We start from the raw sequence: 12,894 nt of genomic DNA on the forward strand, positions 1-12,894 counted from the left end.
TTTTGCACAGCCTGAATCTTTGAAAAAAATTTTAAGGGGTGTTCAGATAAAAAACAAACGTGACAAAAACCCTATGTGACCTGCAAAGCCTAAAACATTTACTATCTGGTCCTTTATAGAAAAAGTTGGCCAACCTCTGTTTTAAGGGAAACCTTTGGAGATACTGCCATATTCTGTGAAGGTACAAATACCCAACTTGTTTCTGTTTTTTTCCAATGATCTTGAAATTTAGGTGTAATCTTTATTTGGGAAAAAATATTGTCAAAATAACGTATGTAAGCAATATCTAATTTTGTGGAAACTTTGATTGAGTGATTTTAATCTTGAATGATTTGTATTCACTGGCAAAAATTAGCCTATTCTTACTAAATTGGTAATGATCTTATAAGTCTAATAAAAATTTACTGAAGTGTCACTGGTAGATTGATAAGGAGTATTAAGACAAAACTAAAATGTCATTATCGCTTATATGTTTCTGCAAAGAAAACTAATGTCTAATTTAAAACCAATTGCTTTTTAGAGTTAATGTAATCTCTACAACAGATGGTGAAAAAAGAGAGAGGATATCATATATCAACACTCATGTCTTTTTGGCTCCAAATCTATAATAAAAGTGGTGATCAATTATGATGCTTTAAATGATAGTATATATCTTTGAAAATTACCTGCTCTCCATCAACTCCTGGGATTCCTGGAGATCCTGGTTCTCCCTGTTAATATAAAAAGTGATGGCTTGCCTCCATTTATCATTGGTAAATAAAAGTCATGTTAGCTGGTGACAGTACAATTTGACTTTCAGCAAATGCATCATAACCCAGGAACAGTTCGTTACATCATACACATATCAAAACTAAGTGAAATAACATTTTCTTGAAGATTATATATAACAATACTTATAAGTAGCTAAGATCCAATGTTTTTATTTTTTGCCCCAAGTGAGATGTAGGCTAAAGGAAAAAATGGTGAAAGAAAAACTGATAGAGATTATTTGGTAGCTGACCATATTCTATAAAAACAACCTATATGCCTTAGTTAATTTTTTTCTCCTTAAAAAATCTGTATGATTTCTCTTCATTTTCCAACTTGAGAAAAAAGCAAAAACATGACAGTTGACCTAAGAACAGAATGCAAAGCCCCATAAGTTTACAATATTTTAACTGATACCATTTGAACAATGGATAGAGGTTCATGATTGTGAATGTGTATTTCCAGATAGAATCAATCATAATATCTTTTAAAAAAAACTTTTATTGTTATGTTAATCACCATACATTACATCATTAGTTTTTGATGTAGTGTTCCATGATTCATTGTTTGTGCATAACACCCAGTGCTCCATGCAGAACGTGCCCTCTTTAATATCCATCACCAGGCTGACCCATTCCCCCACCCCCCTCCCCTCTAGAACCCTCAGTTTGTTTTTCAGAGTCCATCGTCTCTCATGGTTCGTCTCCCCCTCCAATTTCCCCCCCTTCATTCTTCCCCTCCTGCTATCTTCTTTTTTTTTTTTTCCTTAACATATATTGCATTATTTGTTTCAGAGGTACAGATCTATGATTCAACAGTCTTGCACAATTCACAGCGCTCACCATAGCAATACCCTCCCCAATGTCTATCACCCAGCCACCCCATCCCTCCCACCCCACCCCCCACTCCAGCAACCCTCAGTTTGTTTCCTGAGATTAAGAACTCCTCATATTAGTGAGGTCATATGATACATGTCTTTCTCTGATAGAATCAATCAGATAATATCTTAATCCACATAAAATTACTTTTGGATCGATTCAATTACCTATACTATGCTAGGTATGAATTAAAGTTTACTATTCATATGATTTATTAGAAATCTCGACAAACCCAAAGTCTATCTATTTATTTTTTCTTAACTGAAGATGTCCCATTAAAAACAAATGTAAACAATGTGCTAGATATTTATTCAAACAACAAATGCCCAGTCACTTTTCATTTGGAAAGGTGCTGAACAAACAAATTCTTTGAAAGGTAAAATATTATTTTAGATCAATGCATCACTTTTGTAGATCTCATTATATTGAAATTGTTAGATCATTTCCCCAGTAAAAACTGTAAGAGCTATCAGCCACAGCAGGAAATTTGAGCTTTCCAATGTTTAAAGAAAGCCTGACAAACAAATGCAAAAAAAAAAAAAAAACCAAACAACAACAAAAAAACCACAAACGAAAAAAAGGAAAAAAAGGAAAAGTCTTTCCTTACTCCTGATTTCCGGTTCTTTGTGGTAGCAGCAAAGTTTATTTTGCCACAAGCAAGTCTGCTGAGGTTGGATGCACCTGGCTAAGACCTCATTTCACTCAGTCTGAATACTTGTCAGCACTCTGGGTCCAATAATGATTGTTTTGCTAAGCTTTTACCTTCAAAATGTGACCCGTGAGTGTTTAAAAGAAAACGTAACTCATGACTTATGAATTTATCTTTCACTCATCAAATGTAGTTTAGAGAGTTACTTGATGTGTAAGAAGTCAACTGATCCTGGTTTGATAAAGGAAAGAGAAACACTGATGGAATAGTTCCCATTCAGTCTGAGGTTGTAAGTCCCTGGTGCAAATGGGTTCTATATTTGACTCGGGCTGCATTTGCTGATTCTTAGCCATAGGCACATCGCCCCTCAATTATCCCAACCTTCCCAAGGAGAGATCATGGAAAGCTTGAAAGACTGTATCAGTCAGTCCAAGAGCTCAATTATGAGATCATTGTGCCTTGTGTGGGGTGGGGCAGAGTGGTCGCATAGTAGGAAGGCTGGCAGGGGTGCGAGGTAAGGGAGTCTGACTGATCCCCTCCCACAACCCACTTGTCATGACATTCATTTGGCCAGCGTCCTCCTATCTCAGTTTCAGCCCAAAAGTCATCCTTGATTCCCAGGACTGAGAGTAGCCTTCCCATATGCACATCCATAGCATGTATTCTTCATCAAAGAAGTGCCTTTACTTGCCTATCAAAAGGGTAATCTTTTTGTCTCTTTAGGACAAGGGAGGGGTACCCTTTGGAATTCTGTAGATCCTTTGGGCTTTAAAGAAGGGTAAAGTCCTAGTAGCTCTTGAGGTGTGTTTAGCACTGAGGCCAATTTTGGTTCTGGAGACTTACTCAAGTGAGGAGAAGAACAAGGAACTTAGATCCTAGTTGACTCTACACAGATGAAAAAGGAATCTGCAGATTTCCTTCTTGGTTGTCTAATCCAGCTCACCAAGATATTAGAGAGTAGGGATCCAGGCTGACATGCTTACCAGGAACAAATAACTGGAGCATTTTTGTGTTACATTTCTTAGGGACCAGAATGTGATAGAGAAATAGAAAGTTAAAAAACCCCAAACCTTACATTTATGTTTTACATGAGATCTGTTTGAAATTAGGCTCCATGTTCTAAATATATCTTACATGAGTAAGGACCTCAGCAATATTTTACTTTATACTCCTTTTTATAATAGAAAAAGAACTTTCTATGTGCTAGCTTTCTGTTTTTAAGTATCTTGAAAGAGAAGGGTACAAAAGCTGTGTGTGTGTATGTGTGTGTATGACAGACTTAGCAAATAAACTGCCTTAAAAGGCACCAACAAAAGATGAATTTCAAAACTACTTGAATCTCCAACAGAACTCCAATGATTAGTCATATTTCAACAAACATAGCTCAGTTCTGAAAAACTAGAGACACTGGCCATGTGTTAATTGCTCAAATGTGGTTAAACAACTAAGTTTAAGTTTGGAGGGATAAAGCTAACACCACTAATAAATTTGAAATATAATCAAGTAATTCTAGTTTTCTGCTATTCATAGGTGCTATGTTTCATTAGATAAGATTTAAATGGCAGAATGTCTGAATAAATATAATAGGATATGTTATAAAAAATGACTCAAAAATGATTCCTCCAATCATCATCTGTGAATACATCATGTTAAAGCTTCTCTTGTTCTTTTTATTACAAATGAATTGAAGGGAAAAATCTTTTTCAGTGTTAGAGTAAATTTTCCTTCAATCCTCCTCTATAGAAATATTTTCCTTTTTTCATACACTACATTAGTGGTTCTTTTACCTTTATAATTTCTGTAAGATTTGTTTTTCCCTTGTTTAATATTCTGTTTTTCTCAGTGTCCTCCCTCTAAATTTAATGTTACTCTTATTTCTCTCCCTTCTTTTCTAATTTTCCTTTTTTTTCTTCAATCCTGCTTCCTTCAGCCCAGACCTCAATGTCTATTCTTAGCTGCCTTAAGCAATATTGTGATCTCAGCTCCTTCAGCATTTTGTAAGAATGATTTTTCAAAGATACATATATTTAAGGTGGGATTCTCTATACCATATATGGTAAATGGAAACAAGTAAAATAAAGAATAACCTTTGGCCCTTGTAGTCCTTGAGGTCCAGGTGGTCCAGGGGGACCCTAAATCAAGAAAAGACAAAGTTATAAAAAGTAGCAAGTATATGTATTGCAATTTATGCTTTAAATAGTAAGTACACTATATACTTCCCTTATTTCTGTCATAATCAAACATCCCCCAATATTAATTTGCAATGAGGACAAATTTAACCAGCTATGGAATTATAAAAATGACTTACTTATATGCAAAAATATCAATACATTTAGGTAAAATAACACTGAAGATGCTTTTGAGTTTATTCTATAAGATAATGCAAAATTGCTGCTGTGTCCCACATTCATCTCCTTGGGATGAGTTAGCTTACTAATATTACCTGTGTTTCTAGACACCTGGCCTCCCCCCACACACAAGGGATTTGATTTCTCAAACACTAAGGAACACAGCTATATTATTATAAGGCCAAAGGTTTTAAGAAAAGTAACAATAACTTTTTTTTGGTCTTTTTCACTAAGCAAACAAATGGTTTAATTGGGGTAAATGTTATAAAAGGATATAAGGAAGCATAAAACTAAATATCAGACAAAAACAAGTGCTACATTAGTACCATTATGACTGGCATGCATCAACACCAAATACGAAGTCACAGACCACAGAAATCATGCAACGGGAGTTACCGTGACAGTTAGGGTGGTAATCCTCTGTTGGGAAAATGTATTGACAAAGACAGAATTACCTATTTTGTGTGCTAAAGTACAATAATACATTTCTGAAAAAATCAATTTTTGAATATGTTCTGGAAAGTGTGATGTCTTATAAGGGACTGACAAGATACTGAAAACATATCCTATCTTTAAATGAATATAGTATAGTTGTAAAGATTTTGGGGGGAGCAGGGGTCAGAATGTCATTCATCACCTGATAAGATTGTTTTTTAAACTATTTTTAGATTTTTCTTTAAAAAATCTATGTGTAAAGAAAAAAGAAAATGTCAAAATTTTAATTCACCTGATTAAAAAAATTTATGTAGTAAAATGGTATACCATAGAGCTTTGTTGGCATGACTGTGCACTGAGAAATTGCTATTCACAAAAGTTTCATTCTAGAGCAGTTCAATTAGAGAAAACAAATATCCAATTGTATGTATAAGCAATATTATTTTTCTTTTTTAGACTTTAGCTTATTTGTTGCATTATAATTAGCTTTTTTGGGTGCCATGGCTAAAGAGAGGAGTTGACATGGAATTCATCCAATTTCTTAGTGAAAAGTACTAAGTATGAATTTCCACAACATTTCATCCTTAATCCATGAATCATTTCTGCATTAATGTTTTCTAGACTAAGTCTTGTGCTAAAAGTTCTTTTTGTGTTGTGTGTGTGAGAGAGAGAGAGAAGACGTGTGGCCAGAGGGACGGAGGGGGGGGGGTCGGTGAGGAAGGGCATAGGGAGAGGGAGAAGGAGAGAGAGAATCTCAAGGAGGCTCCACACCCAGCATGGAGCCCCAGGTGGGTCTCGATCTCACCACCCTGAGATCATGACCTGAGCTGAAATCAAGAGTTGATCGTTCAACCAACTGATCCACCCAGGCACCACTCATGCTAAAAGTTCTGTAGGGCCCATAACCCCCTGATGTGGTCACAGAGGGAGCACATTTTCCATCAGCGACTCTGGTCACAGAAAAACGTTACCCAGTTATTCGTAAAGTTGTGAATATTGGTTTAAAACCATCCTTTTGTTTTCCACTCCTCCATTCCAATTTTTGATTCAGGTTGCTGCTGTTGTTTATTATCGTTGTTGTAAAAAATAATCTTAATATTACCAATCTTGCTTCAAACACTTGGGTCTCTAGTGACATGGTGTCATCATTCCTTAGAAAACAATATATTTATGCATGTGTACAAATGGTTAAAGTTTGTATTCTATGATAAAATCAGTCGTGGTCATTACAGCTTCATGGAAAACACAGTAGGGAAAAAAAAAACACCACCAGTTCTTCTAAGACAAAAGGAAAAGTGGTCACAAATTGGGGGCAAAAAATTTTTTTTTATTTTAAAATTAAAAAAAAAAAATCAAGGTCCAGATTTTTATACTATCATATTTGTGTAACATAAGGCCCCACTTACTTTATTCTTAAGGGATTCACCTAGAGCAGGAGTCAGATTTATGGTTATGAGAAAGCTACTTCTTTGCTCCTATAAGTAGGTGAGTCATTTTAAAAAAGGCTATTAGAATATTATAGAGTAGAAATAATTTCTTTATCACTGCCTTCCAATTATATATTATATTTTTAACTACAAAGCAGAATCATAAAACCTTAGAAAGGGAAGGGACTTTACAATTTGACTCTCTGACATTTTCCAAATGCATCATATTTGAATTCATTTTCCACCTGGACACAAAACTAGTTTGTCTTTTTTTAAAATGTAAGGATAACAACATGTTTTATAATGAGTTGCCTAATAAAGGCATATTATTAATGGTAACTGTACTATCTAACAGATGGAGTTTATGTCATCTTGTTAAATAACTACATTTTGTGAGACCTAACAGTTACATAGGGTAGGTTTCATCCAGCTAATAATAAAAAAAACAAATGACAAACTAAGCTTAACTTCTAAACAACATAGTTTTTACCACCATCCTGAAGCACCCATGTGCAGACACACAGACACATCCTAAAGATGTTGACTCACTTTGGATGTCTAAGTTAAACCTATGTGAACTCAACAGTGTTATCTCTCGAACTCCAGGAATGATGGGAAAACCAGAATTTTTGGTAGTGATGGAGAAAGACACCTTGTTCTCTATGAGGCACGATGTGAAATGGGAGACATGAACTGGAGCAATTATAAACAGGTTGAAGCCTTACAGGCTGTTTTGTGATTTATTTATTCCCTGAGATGCTTATGTGAATTTCTTTAGAATTAAAAGTTATTTTTCTTTCGTTTCTCAAATGATGCAAGCTGAAAATCACCCATATTTACACTAGACAATAGGTTTAAGTTAGATGGTATTGAACGTTTTTAAAAACTTGAGTTAGGAAATAGAAAGGTTTTACTGCTAATTTTGGAAACTTAAAAATCAAAATAAATGGCTTATGGCAGATGTTTATGTAAATAACAATTTTCAATAGAGGCAATGGTCAAATTTTATATTTCTAATGTGATGTTTTTATAATTGTAATATACACCTATTTACCTAATTATTCTAGATTTTGGGGGGCAGATTTATTTTTAGAGGAGGAGATAATAAAATGAAATCTGTGGAGCACCTGGGTAGCTCAGCTGGTTGAACGACTGACTCTTGATTTTGGCTCAGGTCATGAGATTGAGCCCTGAGTCAGGGCTCCACGCTCAGTGGGGAGTCTGCTTGAGATTCTCTCTCTCCCTCTTCTTTTGCCCCACCCCACTTGTGCTCTCTCTCTCTCTCTCTGAAATAAATAAATAAAATCTTTAAAACAAAACGAAATCGGTAAAATGGTGAATATCCATCACTGGTTAAGAATAGAAGAAAAAATGTCTACTACCTCTTCGCAGGCTAATGGCTTAATTAATTTTATTAGGGGGTCCTTGTTCCAGTAGAGTACTATATCAGGAAAACAAATAGTTTTAAAAAAATAACTATAAGCTATTTACGAGCATAACACATAGTTGCCCTAACATCCCTATTAAAACAATAAATCTTTAGGTTGAGAAACATGAACTAGTTTGGATGATACATGGAGAAACATGAACTATGATGGATATTGATTGGTTTACTGTCATATAGAACTTGAGGTGGAAGAAGAAACTGAGCATATACACCATTTCATATCAAGACCTAGGTGTTAATTTTTTTAAAAAGTATAGTGCGTTTACACATATTAGCCAAGAGTGTTCAGGAACTCCTAAAAAATGACCCTAAGCATTTTTCCATATCCATATTTTATGGACTCTTAGAAAAAATCTATTCCAAAACATCTTTACTTTACAAATAAGATCAATGAAGTATAGATACACTAAGTGATTTCCCGAAAATGACTCCGCTAGTTAATAGCAAAGGGGAGATGAAAACAGATTTTTGGTTTTAGGTTTTAGCTTGCTTCATGCCTGGCTCTGTTTAAGCAAAGGTTACTTTAAAAGACACAATTTTTCCAAAAATGGCCATAGCCTAAAATATCAGAGCATTTCTTGGAAACTAAGAGAATGTACACCTTTTAAAAGTAGTAGTATGAGTTCTAGTGTCACTGAAAGAAGTTGAAGGGAAATTACAACATTGCTAATAAATTAAGTTTAAAAATATGTCCCTATATTTTGTAAGTAAAAGCTTTGAAAACACAGTAGGTATATCAAAACTTTTTATTCTCTTCTTCTCTTTTCTTCTACATGCAGTTATCAATTTGTGGGAAAAAAAGGAACAATTTAGAAATCTGGTTCTAGAACTTGACAATAGCCTAGAGGCTACTGCTTAAGTCTTATCCACTTGCATTGAGCACTATTTCAAGCTGTTGACTGAACATGCTGACCAAGCAACATATCTCCAAGCAGTAAGTATGCTTCCCTTTGTATTTTACCAGAAGAAAAAAAAATGAAATGAAAAGAAAAATAGGCTGAGGGGCGGCTGGGTGGCTCAGGTGGTTGAACGTCTGACTCTTGATTTCGGCTCAGCTCATGATCTCAGGGTGGTGAGATGGAGTCCTGCATTGGGCTCTGCCTCAGCATGGCATCTGCTTGTCCCTCTCCCTTAGCTCCCCTAATCCCTACCCCCATGATTCTTGCTCTCTCTCAAATAAATAAAATCTTTTTTAAAAAAAAGAAAAGAAAAATAGGCTGAGCTGAAGGCAGATGCAAAAACTATTTAATAGATGCTTTACTAGTTAAAAATGGTAGTTGTAGCAAAGGACCCATAGAAATGTAGATCTATCACATTAGATACTAGGAGTGAAATCATAAAGATGGGGGAAATAACTCAATCAAGTACAAAATGGCAAATATTTAAAATTAATGTGGCTTTCAAGCAAAGAAATGGATTGTACATATACACTAAGTGTACTCACTCATCAATCAGTAACCATTTGTTCAATATTTACATGCCCAGACCTGTGCCAGGTATATTGGAGGATACAAAATAAGCATGAGACATATTTCTGTCACCAAGAAACTTACAGTCTGGTAAGAGGCAGGACTAAAATAAATTATGTGATTTGACAACAATTAAAGGTTAAGCTACTGGGGACCTGACTGCTAATGTTTGAAAGGATCAAAAGGAAGAATCATCTAGGTGACACCAGTACATTGTTGGATGGGATTTAGATGGATGAGAGAAAGGGAAGAAGAATGGGATAAACCAGGCAAAAAAAAGGGTGATTTTTATGGATATGGTAAATATGCCCACTCTTGGGGAAAATTTGTGTTTCAGAGAAATGGAAAATTCCATACAGGAAAGGCAGGATTATAGAGCTTTGAAAGTCAGATGAAGGTCAGGCTTGATAGAGTAGGTAAGGGGGTCATTGAGGTTTCTGAGCAGATTAGAGCCATTGAAAAAGAGATAGTTTAGGAAAATTAGTCTTAGAGTGATATGCAGAATGGGTTAGAAAGGGCAGGGAGGCACTAGGGCTAGGAGAGTTGGTCAAGGGCCTGTTGCAGTGTTAGCCCTGAAACAAATAGGATGTGGACCAAGTTGGGAATGCAGAGAATGAGATAACCTTAGGAGACACTTTGAGAAAGGAAATAGCAGCATGTGGTGAGATGTAAAGAATGAAGGACTAACAATAGTTGAAAATGACTCTAAAGTTTCTATTTCAAGAAAGTCAAAGAATTTTAGTATCACTAACAGACAATGATTAGTTAAAAAAGGGAATCATTTGATTGGTGGGAAAAGTGACCAATATAATTGTGTGTGTTGGTAGAAATTGATAAGGCAATGGTGCATTCCTAGTGGAAATATTCTTAGATAGCTGGAGGTACCCGCAGCTTAGACCCAGAGGTGAAAGATTTGGAAGCTACAGCCCAGAAGAACACAGAGGGAGTGACTGAACCAAGAAAAGATCAGAGACTTGAGTATACCAAAAATTAGGGGATGACAGAGAAATTGGAAATACTAACATAGAATGGATCTATCAAAGCAGAAAACTAGAAGAAATGAGAGTAGAGGATTAGAAAAACCAGAAAGAAAAAGTTTCAAAAGGAAGGTGGTTTAGTAGAAATGTCACAGAAAATCAAGGGTGAGAAGTACAATGGGCTTGACTTAGAGGTCATTAATGGCCTTTATAAGAGAAGTTTCAACAGAATGTTGATGCAGGCTACAATGGAGGAGTCCAAGCATGAAAGGATGAACAAAAAGCAAAGGTGATGGAGACAAGCCACATGGTCTATGGATTTTTACTCTATAGGTATTTCTCTATGGTAATACATTATATTATGAATGGTAATAGAAATAAGAAGTACCTACAGAGGACTTAGTATGTGCCAGGCACTGCTCTAAGTGTATTATATGTATTTAGCTCTTTATTTCTCATAACAACTCTTTTTTTTTTTTTTTTTAGATTTTATTTATTCACTTGAGACACAGAGATACAGAGAGGGAGAGAGAGAGAGCATGAGCAGGGAGAGAGGCAGAGGGAGGAGGCGAAGCAGGCTCCCCGCTGAGCCAGGAGCCTGATATGGGGCTCGATCCCAGGACCCTGGGATCATGACCTGAGCCAAAGGCAGATACTTAACCATCTGAGCCACCCAGGCACCCCTCATAACAACTCTTGAGACAGGTACTACTACTATCCCCATTTTATAGGTGAGGACACTGAGGCACAGAGAAGTTAAATAACTTGCCCTCAGTCATGCACTTAGTAAGCAAGAGATTTGCACCCAGGCAACTCTGATTCTAGAGCCACAGGGCTCTTAATTGCTTTGCGAGGCTTCCTTTTGAAGCAAGGAGACAAAAATTGGCAAAATGAGCACAAGGTTTAAACCAGATAACACTAAAGCATATCTGAAGGCAGAAGGGAAAGAAAAGGAAAGACTGAAAAATGCTATGAAATAAAGAGCATACACCGGGGCATGGAGAAGGGGATGGGCTCAGGAAGAGGGTGTGCTTGGAATAGTGGAGCCCTCTGGGATCCTGGGGCATGGGGCATGGGAGCTGATATTTACACATATTACATGGGTGTTCATTAGTGTCTCTGTGTCAGGGGAGGGGGCAGTCACTTGCCTGCAAGGCTTCATGGAGGTTGCCATTGTAGTCTATGATCTCGGTGGCTCCCTGATCTCCCTTTTGACCAGGTGGACCCTGTGAAGAAAACCAACCAAGGGAAAATCATGGAAGTTAAGCTAGGCTGTACAAGGGACTGTGGCAAAAACAAAAATAGCAACATGCAGCTCTCTCTGATCTATTCCGTTGTATGGCCCAACAGCACTTCAGAGTAATCACGTTCAAATTTTGTCCTTATTGCAAAGGAGACAGCGGTTTTAACTTCCTATAGATGGTAGATTAAAGATACGAAATCTGATTTTTTTTAAAAAGAGATGATTCAATTTCTGAAGCTGTTTTCTGAAAATTATAAAATGTAGGCTAATCTGATTTGACTTGCAATGTTTTGTTGGCTTTAACAACAAAATTAAAGCAACCCCTAATCTCTTTCTATACTTCTACATCTCATTGATTATTTCCTCATTCTTTAAGAAGATAGAACAATGTTCTGTAGGAAATGCTTGGCTTTCTCAGTAGGAACAGAATTCCATTAAAATTAAAGCAAAATAGGGTACAGATATAAGATGTCTACCCTAGACAATAGCTCTGCCACTGAATTTCCATTAGTCATGTCCTAATTTCCTGCCTATCTTTAAAAAAGGCTTTGAAAATATGGGCTATTGCTTTCTTTATAATTGGACTTAATTGAAAAATGGAAAATTCTATTAGCTGGATGGTTATGGGCTTGTTATTGCTCAGTTAGCAGAGGGAAAGTAGATAGAAAGAGTTCTTTAGACCTTCTTCTTGTGGAGCTTATTTTATGTGTTAGACTCTACATACTCATTGCACCTGGTGACCAAAATAAAAAATAAGAAAAACAGGGGAAGCAGCAGAAATAATCAGTAGTCTACCTCCAGTGCTGTTGTTGGGTAATATTAGTCCAGGTGCCATGTGAAAAGCCACGTGGACACATGAGTCAAATCTGGGCTTGTAGGGGCCAAAAGCTTAGATGAGAAGTGTACTCACCCTTTGTCCCAGGGCTCCAGAGTCCCCTTTCTCTCCATGATCACCCTTTCCCCAGTGAAAATAGAAAAAACTGAATTAGTAGTGGGGCCAATGGTCCAGAAATTTCTCAAATCTAAGGATGTATTTAATACCATGCAGCAGCACCTTTTTATGAACTTCTGACATGGAAGTAACAACTAGAAGAACAAAAACCACTGACATAGAAAATACTTTTTAAAGATGCACCGTAAATTCCCCTTCAGATGAGTATCTTGGAACAACAATATATACAGTAACTTTCTTACTAGAGATTTTCAAAAGCAAAGCAAGTGGTTTCTATGATACCCAAAGTAAGCTTTTATCTCTCAGACTGAGCCATGTTCTT

The 12,894-nt window shown here is 36.3% G+C and overlaps 1 protein-coding gene across 1 annotated transcript in view; it reads right to left on the minus strand.

The window, feature by feature from the left end:
• The window catches only part of COL25A1 (collagen type XXV alpha 1 chain), a 456,841-nt gene that overhangs the window by 27,768 nt on the left and 416,179 nt on the right, over window positions 1-12,894 (minus strand). The window contains exons 22-26 of the mRNA XM_035030134.1: window positions 12,531-12,575; window positions 11,526-11,603; window positions 5,019-5,042; window positions 4,362-4,406; window positions 666-710 (exon numbers count right to left, since the gene is read on the minus strand). Coding sequence (XP_034886025.1) covers window positions 666-710; window positions 4,362-4,406; window positions 5,019-5,042; window positions 11,526-11,603; window positions 12,531-12,575 — 237 coding nt within the window. The remainder of the gene's footprint in view (window positions 1-665; window positions 711-4,361; window positions 4,407-5,018; window positions 5,043-11,525; window positions 11,604-12,530; window positions 12,576-12,894) is intronic.

This window comes from Mirounga leonina, unplaced genomic scaffold (assembly GCF_011800145.1).
Source record: "Mirounga leonina isolate KUSES-001 unplaced genomic scaffold, KU_Mleo_1.0 Mir_357, whole genome shotgun sequence".
In the NCBI taxonomy this organism is placed as follows: domain Eukaryota; kingdom Metazoa; phylum Chordata; class Mammalia; order Carnivora; family Phocidae; genus Mirounga; species Mirounga leonina.